At 39.8% G+C, this 18346-nt stretch overlaps 1 protein-coding gene across 1 annotated transcript in view; it reads left to right on the forward strand.

The window, feature by feature from the left end:
* The first annotated feature begins 7455 nt into the window (after window positions 1-7455).
* Window positions 7456-18346, forward strand: part of SLC39A5 (solute carrier family 39 member 5) — a 32451-nt gene continuing 21560 nt past the window's right edge. The window contains exons 1-4 of the mRNA XM_018560784.1: window positions 7456-7496; window positions 11403-11696; window positions 14792-14958; window positions 16790-16979. Of these exons, the coding sequence (XP_018416286.1) occupies window positions 7494-7496; window positions 11403-11696; window positions 14792-14958; window positions 16790-16979 (654 nt within the window). The 5' untranslated portion in view covers window positions 7456-7493. The remainder of the gene's footprint in view (window positions 7497-11402; window positions 11697-14791; window positions 14959-16789; window positions 16980-18346) is intronic.

Raw genomic sequence — 18346 nt, forward strand, 5'->3', positions numbered from 1 at the left:
TCTCTAGTCCTTCGCAGAGGTGAAGTGGTGTTGCAGTCCAGTCTCCTTCCTTCCTAACATGCTTCTAAATTCTACATAGCCATGGTTTCCTATCTGTCCAGCTCTAATGACTTAGAAGAATATTTTCACTTCCCTGTCTATATTAGTTCCTGCTGAGTGGGTTTACCTTGCAGCCCCTGCTTCCATTAGAAAGTATTTGTCTCCAAGATCCCTAGAAGAGGCTTTGGGCCCCTAGAGCAGTTCATCAGGGTGGCTTTGGCCCTTGCATGTCACTTAGTCAGGTGACTTCTCATCTTTCTGTATCCTGTTTGAAGTGTGCACATCATACAGGCACCATTGTACTGCTCCTGCTTTGGGAGAGTTGCTTTGTTTTCCCACCCCCAGGTAGACACTGCTTTGGGACATCCCAATGTTAAGAGATTTAAGATCTCTGCTGCGTCCTTCAATGAACGTAAGAGAAAATAGGATTTTTGTACTCACAGTAAAATCCTATTCTCTGCATTTATTGAAGGACACGGCACTGTGACCTATTGTTCTCTATGTACTTCTTTGTGACTAACCGAGCTGCCTCTTGCAGATAGGGAGGTCTGCTACTCTCAATGGCTTGTGCTTGGGTCATTGGTTCACATCCCATCCAGGAGGACACTATGCTTGGAGTTTGCAAGTTCTCCCTGTGCTTGTGTGGGTTTACTCTGAGTACTCTTGTTTCTTCCCACACTCCAAAGACATGCTGATAGATTAATTGACTCCTGTCTAAATAGATTTTTAGCACCTTGAGTACAGGGACTGATATGAATGAATAGTATGTAAAGTGCTGTGTAATTTGGCAGCCTTACATAAGTACCTGTAATAAATAAATAAATAAATAATAAGCTGCAACTCTTAGCAATTTCTTCCAGCCAGCACTGGAAACCAATTGCCTTTCCATATTACAAAGTGGGGCTAACTATCTTTTTTACCTGTAGCAACAAATCAGAATACAAATTCTGCTGTAAATTAGAATAAAATGTGAGCTAGATGATGAGTGGGTGCTGTTGGCAGTGAAGACTCATGTATTCCTTTTAGTTCTCTAAATCAGCAGCACTATGTTTGAATGTGGTATATGGTGACAATATTGTTAGGGTTATTACACTAAAAATACCATATGCTGTGTTTTATCAAACTGTTATGTGGATGCTAAGGTCAATGGAATTTACTTGTTCGCTGTGCTTGAACTGTTTTTTTGCTATTCAGAACAGGTTATATTGGTATACCGATGCTTTACAATTATTTTCTGCATGAGTGATTTCCAGCTTATGAAGAGGTGATTGTTGTACAGATTAATAAAATGACTTTGATATATTGTACTATGCTGCTGAGTGATTTTAAGACAAAATATATATAAAACTTGTCTCCTGATCAATGTTCCAAAACTACGGCAATTGCATTATCCCTTCTCCGCTGGACCTCTTGTCTGCAAGGTCATCTGTGGTCCTCACTCCAAGTTGTTTATGACCCCTGTTGCAGGTGGGGGAAACTGGACGTGAACCTCCTGGCTTCTAGGTTTAGCAGACTCCACAGGTTTCACCACAGATCCAGGCTTCCTCAGGCCTTCGCAGGCGATGCTCTGGTGACTTCAGGGAATTAATTCATACTGACCTATGCCTTGGTCCAGGAGGACATGGTACTTGGACCTTGTCAGGTGCTTGACTGACTCTCCATGGGCCCTCCCAGATTGTCAAGATCTTCTGCCATATGAATCGGATTGTCACCCTGATTCTTGGTCGCTGGTTTGGCAGCCTGGCTACTGAGGCCCCTACACCCTGAAAGCTGGGAAGCTGACTTCTCGCAAAGTCTACCACTGCACTTGGAAAAGCATATTTTGCTTGGTGCGAGACAGGGATTCCATCCCAGGATTGTACTTCATGGGACATATCCAGTCTCTTGTCTAGTCTGATCTGGATTGACATTTGGCCTTGAGGACCATCAATGGTGAAATCTCGGTCCTAGCATCCTTTCCAGAGGGGGCTTGCCTCTCACTTTTTTGTGGGGGTCTTTAGTACAGTGTGTTGCTCGAACTGTTCTTTCTGTACTTTTTCCAGTAACTCCATGGGATCTCAACCCGGCATGTGCGGTTTATCTAGACCTACAGTACAATATTAAAAACCCTCTGCACTCTCAGTTAACGCACACGCTACTCATTTTAAACCAGCAAGCACTCAGAATGTGTTACCACATCCAAAAATCACAAAATTTCAATACAATATTTCATCGATGTGAATCCCTAAACCATATATAAAAGTGTAGCTCTCATTATCTAGGCAATATAACTGTGATCACATTAAATCACATGTGCTCAAAACATTGCATCATACTTCTTGAAACGGCCCTCCTGTGACTTCCGGGTCCTCCCACTCCTGTATAATGTGACCAAAACTCCGCCCTACATGATATGTCATGTAGACTTCGTATTCGGTTCAGAATTACCTTTATATGTACTACTGTGGCTTAAGATTGCCATGGTAAACTCCCGGCTTCAATCTCCATTGCCGGGGGAATAACCCTTTGTGTGCACTTATAGGCTCCTTTGCTTATTGTGGTACTCAGTAACATGGTTCTTACATCTATTTTGTTTTATGCCTCACACATTACTATATACCTTATGCATATGTAAAATACATACACGGTCCCCCATATTACATACATGCTGTATATTAACTAACATGTAAATAAATAGAATATAATACTAGCAATCTATATATAAAATGAATTCATGTTAAACCAATAAATTAATATTAATACTAATATTAAAACGCTGTCAGTAACAGTATCAGTACAGGTAGCAAGATATCCTACAGCCCACCATTGTTAGTGAAAGACCAATGCATGGCCTCCCTGCCACTCTCCCCACCATTGGAAAACTAGCTGCCATTTTATATGCTGCTTCTCCCCTTGTTAATAAGGGAAATTATTTGATACCATGATAGGGTCACTTGCCTTAAAGCCTTCATCACATTCATTTTGAAATATTATGATAAATAAAAACAGGATAATAAAGCTTTCTTTCTGTGTGTAGCATTGTCAGATTTGCCTGAAATAAATATTAAAACGTGTCGATGATTAGAGATCTCTGGAACAACATTTGGTAAGATTATCAGTGACCTTGCAATCACCTGTTCAGAATTACACTGTGTTACCTCAATTCACACAGCACCTGCTATTGTCACATAATTGCATTTCTGTCAAAGATCTGCCCTGTTTTAAATAATCATGCGCTTGTTTTTTAGTTGCAGAATGTAATGGTTAATGCAAATGAATAAATGTAGTATATTTCCTATAATCCATCTCTGTCATTGTGGACTGACGCTGTTATATGAATTCGCTATATCATATTCACTTTAGCATAATTGTAGTCATTCATTAAAAAGTAGGATGCTTTCAAATTAGGGACCTTCATTTACTGCATAAAGCCAATAAACACTTACCATTTTGTACTACAACAACAGATAAATGCAGTACATTGCTAACACTCTCATATACTATCGGACTGGGAAAATGCTATTCTCATGGCACTACTGCTACTAGATGGAGCCAATGAGCATAAGGAATTCCTATAGTCCTCAGCACCATCTGGTGGTGGTATTTCCGTGTAAATGGCATTCAATCAGCCCCTATGTATATGACAATTTTTTTCATCATTCTGACACAACAGTATTCCATCATACAAGCAAAATTATTTTTCTCCTGTGTACATAACATCCTAAAGTAGAAGTAGAGGACACATAACATCTGCCGTCAAGACGACGAAACGCGTAGGGGCGGGCCTATTTACATGCTATACCGAATACAAGACTCCGCTTGCTGTTTTTTCCTCTGCCGAATGTTCGCTGTTTTTTGGTTTTTACAATTTTAAATAAAGCCCCCTTGTTGAAAAAAACTAAAGGCTTTTTTCTTCTATGAACGTGGAGATACATCACCCACCAACCACAGACCGAGCGAGATAGTGGATGGATGCTGCGGCTGCAGAAACCTGTATCTAAGCGCTTCCGGCTGCTTACCACAGCCACTACCTAACGGTGAGTGCACTCTTTGAGGGGATATCTGTGGCACCGACCCGTATCCCCAACATAAGTCTACGGAACTTACTAACATGTGCTGTGCCTTAATAATGGCTCTAGATATTAATGAAAGAGGTGATGGCTTAAAAGATTTACACATGTTGCAGCTCACCATATACAGTATCACCCAATGTCTTCACATCTTAGGGTATGCTGTATATTTTGGGGACACCTGATCCACAAAACCTAGTTGACATATGTGGCATGCTAATGAGAAGAGCACAAGTGACACACAACGTGGAGGAGATGCGAGCAGGACAAAGGAGGCATATACTATACAGTGAGGGCCCATTGACAATGCTCATGTTTCCGTGAATTATGTAGCAGTGTACAAGGCTAAATACATAAAACACAAGAAAACCACAAAATAATTACCAACAATAGGTTCCGTTCTGAACAACAGGTTCTGTTCCCATGGCCAATAGGCTATGTCTACAGAATGCATTGCAATTCATTTTTAGTACTTCCTGTTTTTTGGCGTTGAGAGAAGCTGAATTTTGCCTTGCTTGTTCAGATGCATTTATAGACTGCTAAAAAGGACAACAAGGTAACTTATAGATGTGGATTCCTTCACAATAATTCCGTAATGGGACCCAAAGCATCATCTGTTCAACGACGGCCGCCACTGCATTTTTTATGAAGGGAGATCGTTTAGTTGTTCATCTTGTGGACGTATTTAGTAGGGTTGCACAGATACCAAGTACAGTACTTGGTACAAGTACGAGTACATGTACCGATACTTTTGAGCTCCAAGACTACACTAGAGACAAATTAAAAAATTAGGAGGCAGCTGTCATTTGTAAGGAGCACACGGAGCTCCTGGGATTTGTACATCTCTGTTTTAATGTACGGTTTTGGTTTTATAAATATAAATAAAGTGATGCACAGATACCAGTTTTGCGAATACGAGTACTGGTACTTGCCGAGTACTTACAAATACGAGTACTGATACATGTTTGTTTATTGTCATGTGACAGTTTTTCTAAAACAATACAGACTAATGATTTCAGGACAGTGGTGGAGGGCCAGAGCCAGGTCCCAGCTGAAACCTCTGCAACCCTGGTAGTTCTCATGAAAATCCCAAGTATCTGCACTGGTACTCAAAAAGTATCTGTGCATCCCTAGTATTTAAGTAATAAAAAAAAATAAAAACATTTTTGGGATGCACCGTAATTGAATATGTAAGTGGATTGAACTAGCGTTGTATCTGTATTATCCACCTTGGGACAGACCACACAAAGACCCTAAAGGAGCGTGAAGGACAATAACAGTCAAAAAGTGGATCAGGGCAAGACTCATTTTTTATTTCCACTATGTGTTATTGGGTTTTCTATTTCTCACTATGGAATTATTTCAGAAAGTACTATGATGAGTTAAAGAAAAATGCATGTTTTTGCAATTATGTGTTACACAGAATTGTTTAATATTTGCAAGATATAAAGCAACTTTATTGATGCCATTGATGAGGACACACATCAGGACAGTTTAGACTACCATCCTCAGTCAAGACAGGGGCAGAGGTGATGATTTACTGATAGTAGTTCATGTTTTAACAATTAAAAAAAGGGAGAAATGCCAGTGCCATAACTATGTGTGATAGGGCCCCATAGAAAAACTATACAGGGACTTCCTGTTTCTCTCATTTCAAAGCCAACTGCTCTAGTAATATCAGAGTACCAATTGTTTTATAGCAGTTGTATGGAAGTTCCCAAACTTTATATGCATTTATTTCATCCACATGTATTTGTCAAATTCTGTTGCTACGTGTGCATATCACTGCGTATCCAAACAGCCCCACACCCCTTGTGCTTCTGTGCCTCATAGCAGTTGCATGGTCTACTATGGCTTTAGTACCACCCTTGGCCAAAACCATCCTTCTACTTGGCTTTGAGCTGAATACTACTGCTCAGTCAAGTGCCACAAGAGAACATATTGGCAGTACAAAAATGTTTTCTAGATTCTTACCTGAAAAGGGCCCCAAAAGTAAGTCAGGCTAGTAGTGAATGCTTGAAGTGACTGAATGTTAAGATTTTTTTTAGTTCAATTCTTGCCCAAAAACATTCAAACACATTTGAAGCACACATATAATGGCTTGTTTGCAAGCGGTTTAGTAGAGTCATACCCATAATAACCACACATACGTTTTGGATTATTTTACTTCATGGTTCAGTTAAAATTTAACAGGTCTATTCACAAAAGGGTGAAGAGTTTGGAGACGTGAACAATCTAGGACCGCATATCTGGACTGGAAAGTGAGCTGAATTTGAGAATTTTTCCAAATCATCTATGTTGTCCTAGATCAGTGATGGCGAACCTTTTTGAACCCGAGTGCCCAAACTGCGACGCAAAATATGTGTTCATATGTAGTGCACTTTGACTGTGTATTCCTAAAGCTCCCAAACATCTGCCTGTAGCAGTTTGGATGCACATTACATGCAATGCAGTGGTAGGCACCCTCCTAGGATTTGTCACCACAATACTTTGACAACATCAGGTTTTTTTACCACTACGATGTTCATAAACCCTAAGAACTGTGTTATTTTCCAAAAAATCCATAAGGTACTCTTTCCTCCCTCCACTGCTGCAGTGCTACATCACATAAGGGGGTAATTACCTCCTACACAGCAGATTACCTGAAATGCAACTTTACTGGAAGCCTAATTTTAGCTTTCAGTTGCAACTCAATATAGAGAGACATTTCATGTAATTACATTTCATTCATTGAATTTCATGGCTTTAAAAGGATTACAAAAATGTACCATCAGCAGCAGAATCGCCTGTGTGACATCAGCCCAAGACCTGATACTGCTCCCTAACCACCTGTGCATGTAATCTCTAAGTCCACGTTCACACCTAAGCATGTTGCATTCGTGCGCAATCGCACATGCTATTTTCCAGTGTTGCATCCCCGTTGATTTAAATGGGGTGTCGTACACGCAACATATGCTGGAAAGTAGCTCATGTAGCAAATTCTGCTACAGGCGTCCCGTGTTTTCCTGGCGTGTTTTTGACGCGTTCCGTGAACGCGCATCAAAGCACTCGTTTACAGAACACCTAGGTGTGAATGGAGACTAAGATCTGGTTCTTACTAACCACCTGTGCATGTCATCTCTAAAACCTGATACTGCTTCTTAACCAGGTATGTGTGTAATCTGTAAAACCTGACACTGCTGGATACAGCTAGTTCTCCCAGTGAGTGGCAGCAGTGTCACACATTATCACTTCCTGGTAGATGAAACTTGACCTTTTGGAATTTGTCCAGTTTTATTTTACCTCTATGAGAGGAAGTGACAAGTAAATCTTGGCGTGATTATCATTTTATGCGCCTGTAGTGGACTGTATACCATGCCTATGCAGCAGGAGAGAATTTCGAGTGGTTGATCACTGCTATACACAATGGTAAGTATAGGTCTGCGGCTAGTCTTTACTGTATGGATATGTATCTTTTCACAACTCTGAATGTAGGTGTAAGTGCTTTAAAGGAATCATGTCAGAGAGAAGTATGGAGGCTGCCATTGCTGGTCACTGCATAGCAATGCTAGTTCCTTAATAGTCAATCTAATTCATGATTTCAATACTTTGAGTCAATGACCTGGAATAAGCATGCTTGTCAGTAGTTCTTTTCCTACATGTTTGTGGAAAATCAATAACTCAGTAAGTCCTGAAGTTAAAGGATCAACTTGACTGTGGAAGTTAGCATTTTCATAAGGAGGTCAGCAATGGCACAGGTTTGCTTTTAATCAGTAAACATAGGCATCAGAATGGGGTGCTTGCCACCCTCCTAATGCCTGACAACCACATCATGACACTGCGCAGAAGGTGTATGAAGCCACACAAGACGAGGCTCCTAGCCAACAAGCCTCTGTCAGCTGTACGGAGTGCAGGCAGAGCAGTCACCATCAGTCTGTGATCTTTCTTATGTAAAATGCTATTTAGCCTCTCCAAAATTTCTTTCTACAAAAATATAATCTACTCATTTCGGAGAAAAACTGGCAAAGGCACAGTCTAAAACTAGAATATGTTTTGATGAGTATATTAAACATTAACTTGTCTATGGAAGTCAGAGCTAGGTTTCCGCACCCTTCCCCCATCCAAGGCTAAATCTGTATTCCAATGGCCAAATGTAGGGGTGGAAAAGCAAACAGCATTGGCCAGCACAGCTTTAATGTGAATGAGGGTGGGATATGTGACAGCTTGCTTGTGGGTAAGGAAGGAGCATCTAAAGGCAGCTAAATCCTTACTGAATCCACCAAAATTGCAGGCACAACTGGTATGTATCATACTATAGTTATTTCAATAGTGCATATCCTGCATAGATAGAATCCTGGTATGTTGTTATATTGTTTTGTTGTCTTTGTGTGTGTTTTTTAGCCACTTGTGATTTTAGAAGTTTGGTTTTGTACTGCCTGTTCTAAGGTAGTGTAATTTAAGTGATGTTATGTTCTTCATGTAGATTTTCATGTAATCATGTATTTCTGTAGTTCCTATGTTTATATTTAATGTGTGGAAGAGTTAGCACATCTGTTAACTTTTTGTAATGTTGTTTGGGAGATTTTAACTCACCTCCTTTCCTGGGCATACGTGTCTAAGTGTCACTGAGATAGGAAGTGAGGAGTCTTGCTAATGGGAATGCAAACACAACAAGAAATTAACAAAGGTTCTAAACCTTCCCAGATCTCTAAAAAAAATAAAATAAGTGGAGAAATTGCTCCCTAATGACTAATAAAAATATAGAACAGGTTCAAACTCTTGCCCACTTTATTCAAAGCTAAAAAAAGGAAGATATTGGCTGAATATCTTACTGTAATACACATCCATTGCACCACAATAGCTATATACCTACACAGCTTGAGAAAAAGACGCATATCTATTGAGTTCAACCAAAAAACAAATTACATACATTCAAAACTTCCATCCTCAGAAGTCTGAACCACAGCTGATCCAGAGGAATACAAAACACTCAATGATCTAATTTGCTCCCAGGAGGAAAAACTTCCTGATCCCCTATTAACAGGATATTCACAGGATCAACCATTTTATAGTAGTATCACTTATGGAAATTAATAGCCAGTTATGTTTTGTGCATCTAGAAACACATCCAGATTTTTTTTTTAGACAACCTACAGAGTTAGTTAGAACTAGCTATAACTATAAAAATATATTCCACATTTTCAAAGCTCTTACTGAAAAAAAGATGTTTCATATGTGGAGGTAAATCAAGCTAAACTTGAAAAAAAATGAAATAAATAAAAAGGTAAAAAATAATAGGAAATATTAATTGAAATAGAAAATTAAAAAGGTGATTAAAAAGTAAAAAATAATTTAAAAAGTATGAAATAAGTACAAAATAATAAGATAAAAAATTATAACTAAAAAAAATTAAAAAAATAAGATAAAAACATTATTAAAAAAAAGTAAAAGATAAGATAAATACAAATTTTAAAAATTAAAACCAACCCTGCCACCCCTGCCATCCGATTGCCATTCTCCATGGGGGGAGTTTTTGGCGGAGGGGGGGCGCATTGAGGAACCTGGCCTTGGGGCAGCAGAGAGTAAATCCGGCCCTGCTCACAAATACTCTTTTGACTGAATGGCCACAAAACGTAGGCCTACTCATACACTTAACATAGGCCATATAAATGCACATGGATTTGGAATGGCATGTCCAATAAGCTCATATAGATTCACGCAGGAGTTGCCAGCTCCTGGCTTGTGCAGCATGCTTTGGTGGCTGAATGCTAGTCGATCAAATCTATGATTTACCTAAACCTAAGTTCTCTTTAGGGTCACGGGAGGACATATATTGTGTCCTCCTGTGACCCAAAACTCAATATATTGCCCCCTATATGCTGAAAGCGCCGCAGCTGGGACAGATCCTGACAATACTGTCGAGATCCAAACCGCTGGCTGATTGACAGCAGGTTCTGCCTATCTAGAGGCAGAGCCAGCTATGCCTGCTCCCTCCCCCGTAAGCTTGTGGGGATAGTCACCGCTCTCTGCAGGGAGGTGATCGGGAAGTGAGCCAGCGACGGTATGTTTTCGCTCACTTCCCGAACAATAGAGCCGACGTGTGACAGTTTCAATGTCACACATCGGCTCTAACTATGTGGAGTTTAATTCACTCACCCCATAGTTCTCCTTTATTATGTTGGTATGTTTAACTGTAACAAAGCAAAGACATGCTTCATTCATTATTGCTGGATCCATTACATGCACTTTGTTATAATTCCTAAGAATTCTTAACAAGAATGCATTTTTATTCAAAATAAAATAATACATCATGAAATGTCTGTAAATTTGTTGCCAGTATACAGGAAAAAAATCTCAGAATAATTGCCACTGTAGCTTTGTTATTTCACATAACTCCCCTTCTTTTACAGTACTGTATACTTGAATTATAGTGATGTATCATACTGTAGTCTGTTGTATTCTATCTGGGGTCTGGAGCTGGTCATACAGCAAGCCATAGTTGATCCCATCTGATACTTATCAGTATGCATTAATATGTAATATTTGTCCATTGTAGCCGTGACTTAAATAAGATATCTGCTGTAATAAAATGGATTCCTATTTTTATCAGCCACGTCCTTATATTGCTTCTTGGAACAGACAATTATAGAAATGATTTACGTGTTCTCTTTTATTATGGTTTTCCGTCAGTTTGATTTTAATTGTCTTTTTTAACATTTACAAACTTAAAAAGTGTACGCATTGATAAGTGAATGTTTTAGATAACGTTATAATCTTTATAATCCTTTAATGAGCGAACTTCAGACCTTTGTCTGAGTATGGTAGTTGCTTGGCTGTGTTTGATTTCAGGATTGTCTGAATCACTGACCTGAAGCAAATAAATAGCAAGTGAAATCAATCAAGGACAATAACAAATCCTTAAGGCCTCATTATAGTATTAGCACCATTAGATCAGCATGACCACCAGGCAACTAGTGTTTTCAGATGGAGGGGTCACAATGTCAGCCTTCACATGACTCTCAACATTCGCTACCTATATCAAATAAAAATGTATTTCTATGATAATATGTGTCTTGAAAGAGTCAAATTGTCATTTACTAATTTTTTCCAGAATGAAATAGTGGGAGGAGTAGATTTCTTCCAATACATGGCTATAGCTTTACGAGCATACAAAAAAGTAATCCAAGAAAATGAACGCTCAACATTAGTGGGAGCTATCTCCTCCACCAATCCTAGTAAACACAATTCTAATAATAAAAAATAAATAAACTATGTACAAAACCATTGTTAACCCCCTTTTGTATTTTTGTTAAATTTCTTTTTCTTTTTTCTCAGATGCTGTTCCATAGGGTCTTGCTTGTGCTTGTTTCCAGCCTCTGGATATTCTGCTCATTCTCTGCATGTCAGGAAAAACCACACTTACAGAATGTCACATCAAGCAGACAAGAGCCCCCTAAACAAGACCTGTTGGTCAGGACAGCTGAGGATAATGTCACCTTGCTGGAGGAGGCAGAGAAGGAACAAGGGTACTACCTCCAGCAGCTGTTTCACTTGTATGGTGAAAATAACACATTGACTTACCAGGGGCTCACACTTTTACTGAAAAATCTTGGCCTCGGTAAAGTACAGGTGAATGACACAATTTAAATATAAGAAAATCTATTAAATATTCCCCTCAAACTCATATGGTATTAAATTATTTAAGAAGTAAAGTTTACAAAACCCCTTTTCTCAAAAATATCAATAGAAAGGAATCTTTTATTGATGAAATTCGAGAGAATGTGATCCATTAGAAAACAAGCTTTTTATTAGGTTCACATACAGTATATTTAATACATTATTTTATTTATTACAGGTATTTATATAGTGCTGGCAATTTACACAGCGCTTTGCATACTGCACATTCACATCAGTCACAAGGTCCCTATCTCGCATACATACATACAGGGCCAATTTAGACATTAGCCAATTAACCTTCCAGCATGTCTTTGGAGTTTGGGTGGAAACCGGAGTACCCGGAGGAAACCCACGCAAGCACAGGGAGGACATGCAAACTCCTTACAGATGGTGTCCTGACTGGGATTTGAACCAGGGACCCCCAGTGCTGCATAGGTAAATAAATAAATGCATTTGCCAAATGGGGAGTCAGAAGTACAAACTTCAGACAATGTAATAATAAAACCGCTTACAAAGTATAATATATGCAAGATGTTAATATGGATCTATAATGTGGCATTCAGAAAGTTTGATGAAGAAAGCACACATGAATGCAAGCCTATAGCCAAGAAAAAAATCTGTTTTGAACGATCAGATAATATTGGAAATATGACACAGTACTTGTTGCCTAAAAACATTATGCCAACTATGCATATGCATAGATGTTACGGTAATTTGTAATCCACAACATGGTGGCATTGATTTGTAATCCACAAAGTGCTGATTTGTCATAAAATAGAATAGAATAGAAACCACTCTAATGCCAGCGGAGATGGCAAGATGGGAATTTTTCTGATCACAGAGCAATATAAAGCCTGATATAATGAACTCTTGCAAATTGGCACATTCAATGGCATTGCACATAGTGATGAAAATAAAACTTTGCTGTAGTAACTGACTCTGTGCACTCAAATCTGGTCAGGTTGCTTGACAGAAGCCGGCCTTAGTCAATTCTAAAGCATAGATGCAAACTTGTGCACTCGTTTACTGCGATGCAAAAAAGATGACACACAGCTTTTGGTGACAGACTCGGGAAACAGTCCAATAGCTTTGCATATGCAACAGATATTGCCCATAGTGATAGAAAAGTAAGTATCCATATATATTTACAGACTGTGAGCCACAACGAAATCCATGTCCAAAAGGTGGACTTGTGGACTATAGTAATTCTTGTAAGTGATTAGAATTGATTGTGGGTGCAGTGATGATGTATACATGTGCTTATGATTCACATTGCAGGATGTATACATGGGCTCATGATTCACATTGCAGGCTTTCTTAATTTTTTTTATCAAGGATTTATTAGACCTGAAGCCTAAAAATTCAAAATGTTCTCCACTGGAAATTCAGTCAGACACCAGGGTCAGTTGGTAATTAGGCTCCCCCTCTTTGTCACCCATTGTAACATGATCAGTAAACACCAGCTCTGGCTTTACACACAATACACTGTCCAGAAGGGGGGGGGGGGGGGCTGGTGGGGGATATTTTTAGGGATATCATTTATGAGGATATCAGGAGGAAAGCTGACAAAAAATGCAAGTTTCTGTTTTCATAGACATCAACTACATATGTCTGTTTCATGTACACTCAGTGTACATTGCTGGCATATGTTTAAAAAAAAATACCTCTGCAAAGGTGGAAATGGGCTTTAAGGGCTAGTTCCCACCAGCCCCAGTGCGTTCCGGCCCAATTGGTGGCGAAATGCACTGGATTGCATTGCGACCGGTTCACTTTGTTTTGGGGCGGGAGGGGGCGTGGCTGTGCATTGAAGTCACTGGCACCGCAGGGACGCCCTCTGGCCGCAGTGCAATCGCCCGTTCCGGAAAAACGTGGCACATCAATGCCTGCCTTCAGGTCGAGTGCAGTCAGAAAAAATGCTGCAAGCACTATTTTTTTCGGACCGGAACGCAGGCACTGATGTGCCACGTGTTCCAGTGCGGGCGATCACACTGCGGCCAGAGGGCGTTGCTGTGGTGCCATTGACTTCAATGCACCGCCATGCACCCTCCCGCTCCAAAACAAAGTGAGCCAACCATAATGCGGCACCAATCGGACCGGAACGCACTGGAGCTGGTGTGAATTAGCCCTAAGAGAATAAAGCCTTGTTTACACAGGCAGCTGGGGTGATAAAATCAAGTTGTTGAACTGCAGTTTTACTGTTCCACAGTCCCCTGCAATGCTAGCATTTAAGCTGGACAGTGCTGTATACATTGCCGTGGCCACAATGCATTGTTTCCTGGTGCGGGAAAAATATATAGCATGTTGCATTTGGCAGGCAGTGCACAGGACTGTGCTGCAACCAAGCACGTGGAACATGGTTACAGCATGGTAATTCCATGAACAAATCCCCCTTAGAATCCCAAAAATATTCCTTCAAGAGGTGCAAATATTGCCTCCTAAACGCTGGGCAGCCACTGTGGATTGTTTTTCAGACCGGCTGCCCGTGTAAATGAGGCCTTAAGGACTTGTTATTGTCCTTGATTAAAAATTACAAAGCTTTTAGATGTTTATCAATGGATGTTATAAAAAAAAAACTCTTTTACATAAACCAGATCATGTTCTTTTTACTATGGTGATTATATAGTGATTCCCTTAGGAGAAATTTTATAAAATGTAATTTAACTTTTTACTCATTTACTGTGTTAAATTTTATAATTCTTATTAGTGGTTACAAAATGCCATCAATTTTTCAAATTATTGTATAATTCATACTAAAAATAAGTCCAAATCAATTAATAGGGTAAAGATGGGAATACAATGTTAGAATTTCCTCCAAGTCCTTTGAACTGACAGAAATTCTGACTATGGGTGGCCCTGCCTCTCTACCTCTTTAAATCTACTCTAACGTCTGAGCTTCTCTGGACAGTGCCATTCAAGAGGAAGGTGGATGGAATGGTGGTTGGCTTGAACTAATTTGTATGGGCTGTATAGCATTTTCATTGACTGAAACGTTTTACTACAAGCACAATGATAAACAAGAAATGTCTGGATTTACTATTGGTCTGCAGGTTGTGGAGATATATCATGCAGAACTGGGACATGATCACGTCTCCCATCTGGATATCCTGGATGTCCAGGAAAATAGACACAAACATGCCCACTCCAGCTTGGAACATTTATCAGTCTTTTCCACTCCTGGGGTAAAAAAGGGAACAGAGGATGATAATACCAAGAGGTGAATATTTCTATTTGTTTTGTTTGTACCTATCCTGTATTGCTAATAGGTACTTGGTGTACATACTGTATCTCTTTAGTGTCTGACATGTTTGTGGAAAGATTGTGGCTGACAAAGCTAACAAAGCAGGAAAGGTCATGGGTAACCACCTAAGAAAGATAGATAGATAGATAGATAGATAGATAGATAGATAGATAGATAGATAGATAGATCCTGCAGAGGGTCCCAGATCCTGTTTTATTGGGGTCTGTCGGAATTCCTGAAGTCTAGGTGCAGCAACAACCCCAGTACAGGCAAAACTCAGCAGCATATAACATTTATTGCATTGTACATTGCCATAGTCCGGTTTAAAATAAAAATTATACATGTGTGTCAACATTTGATATATTCTGTAGCCAGCCACTGTTTTCAGTGAATGTATATTGTATAATACCAAAAAGATCACTGTGTTTTCTGCAAAACCATGTATATGTGCACATGATGCAATCCTCTCCAAAATGTCCATTGAAGATCCTTGTACAGGCATTTTGTGTAGTTTGATACTTGCAATGCTGTGTCATCACCCTTCTGATGGGATGACATGGGCTTCTGATGGAGACTACAAGTGGCCATTTCAACACACATCACACAGACGTGGTCCACTATTTTCACCATCAGCAGACCCACCCTGAGAAATGCCATGCAGCCATCATGGAAGTGTATGTGGACAGGAAGTGGTCACAAAGAGGCTGCTGAAGATTAGCAGCACTGAGATGCCACAAAGAATTAAAAAGATAAAAACAAGTAATTTGTGAAAACAAAAATGGCATTCATGATACATCGTGTTTCAGCAAACAAAATGTAATTCAGTTTACATCTGCTTTAATAATTGGATTAGTAATAGATTTGAATAAACTGTAGTTAATAGCGAAAACTATGGGTTCTATTTTTTAAGCCATTCGCAGAGCCATTTATCCTGCAAATTTCTGCAAACATTGTCTGTGCAAACAGAAGCAAAAACATATATTCTTACAGGGTTATTCACAAAAGGGTGAAGAGTTTGGAGAAGGCAGGAGAAGTGAACAATCTAGGCCAACATAGTTGAACTGGAATGTGAGCTGAATTGGAGGATTTTTCCAAATCAGCTATGTTGTCCTAGATTGTTCACTTCTCCTGCCTTCTCCAAACTCTTCACCCTTTTATGAATATCCCCCTTAGTGTAGTTTCTTTTCAGGTCTAATGTAATGTACTGTTATACCACATGATGACCACTAGATGGAGCTGTGGAGCATAGGAAATAAGTACTTGTATCCTATGCTGCTCAGCTCCATGTAGTGGCCATCTTGCAGTATTACATTATATTTGACCTGAAAAGAAAATGTATTAAGAATGTGTGTTTTCGCCTCTATTCGCACAGAATGAAGATTCACAGAGATTCACAAGATAATTGGCCCTGCAAATTGTTTACAAATAAACCCTTTGTTGTACATCTTTTGCCTTGTTTTGGGGAATTGACTTAACAAATTGTCTAAAAGAATTGTGCAAACACAGTATAGCCTTTATTACACTTCCTGGTAAACTAACAGTGAAGGAGGCTGTGTACATTTGACTGGGGAGCAAGTCATACTGGGTGAGACAAGTTGTTTTACATGCTGGCTTGTGAGTGTGCCATGATAACTTTCTACTGCATTTGACATGGGAGACACAGATTATTGCTAGCCCTTTTATAATTATTATTATTATTAATGAATATCTCGTCCCCATTTCTACTGTTTCTAATTTTAACTGAACGTTGTTTGTTGTCATGACTAAGTGTTGTATGCGTTTTCACTTTTTTTCTGTGGGAGGACAGAAGGAACACCAGCACAAATATAACAACTACGCAACATGCTACAAAGACTGAGTCAGATCACAGCAAACCCACAGTGCCAGATGGCAAATTGGATGGTGTATATCCGCAGCACAGAGAGTGGTTACACAGAGACATACTGCAACAACTGCTACAGCTCCATGAGTCGGAGAACACCCACCAGCATGAAAATGTAAGTTGCTTCCAGCGGTTCTTTCAGCCATTAGATTTATCTTCAACTCAAGTTATATTTCAACTTCAACTCCAAATGTACGTTATGAAGTAGAGTGGTGATGACAAGATGTAAATAGCACCAGACATGACACTAAAGCTGGCGATACATTATGTAAATGATGCACAGTGGGTGCTGCTGTTGGCACCCTTTCGGCCGGCATCCCTGGCTCAGCTGATCGAAGGAGCCAGTCTGAAAATCTTAGAACAAACAGAGACGGCAGCCAATGAGCTGTCACCTCAGTTTGGGTATTCCGTCAGAATACACAGGAAACAGCGGGGATTCCTCGATCAATGCTTGTAAATGTTGATGGAGGAATCTATTGTATTTTTTTCTGTTAAATTTTTAATTAAAATAGAATATTTGAGTGTATGGCTCACTTTAGGCTGGCAATGCACTGCTAACATGTTGGCTGATTCTTGTGAATTGGTGAAATTCAAGCTGTGGGTGGCCCTGTTGGCCCTCAAAGGAACCGGGCGGCTAATTGGTTGCCGTGACTGTTCAGGTATTCAAGCAGCTACGTTCCAGCAGGGATTGCTCCATCTATGCTATTAGTGTAGATGGGGAAATTGAGCTGTATGGTGAGCTTAACCCATTTCATGTGGATGACATTGTCTATTCTGGAGCCCTATGGTAGCCAACCTTGGCTGTGTGCTCCATGGCATGCTGATGCGCCAACATGCACTGGTAGCTCCAAAGACTAAAAGTACCATTCCCCTGCTTCTCCTTCAAGGGAATACATTGCAACACCTCCCAAAGATAGTGCTGTCCATTCATCCATCCATTATTTTATTTATGAAGATCAATAGAGCAAACCAGCCAATGCACTTCGGGGGTCCACAATATCCCCCACCATCAGGGCTTATGAGTTACATTGTGTTTTAGTTCCTTTCACATGTTTTGGATTAAGAGAAGGAGATGGCACATAACAATAATTAGCAGTTGTGGATGATTAGAGGTTTAGCAGAAGGAACATGAGGGATTCCCTCCCTTTTGTTCTATATCTGGTTCTACTTGAGACCCCCTATCCAGATCGGGTGTCCCTAGATTTGTGTGAAAGCAGCGCCTCCAAGAACATTTGACACATCAAAGAAAATGATTACTGACAAATCTAGTGCTTCTCCCACAACCCCCACCAATAAAAACCTGATGGGGTTGTAATAGGGTTGCCACCTTTTCTTCAAGTGAGACCCGAACATTCTAATGCTGCTTCACTGGGGTCCCTAGGTGACATAAGGGGCCTGAAAGACCCCTAATATCTCCATAAAGAGGACCTGTCATGTCCTAATTGGTATTACATAGGGGGTTGTTAGCCCCCCTATGTAATA

Source organism: Nanorana parkeri, unplaced genomic scaffold (genome assembly GCF_000935625.1).
Source record: "Nanorana parkeri isolate BGI_ZX_2015 unplaced genomic scaffold, ASM93562v1 scaffold478, whole genome shotgun sequence".
Taxonomy (NCBI): Eukaryota; Metazoa; Chordata; class Amphibia; order Anura; family Dicroglossidae; genus Nanorana; species Nanorana parkeri.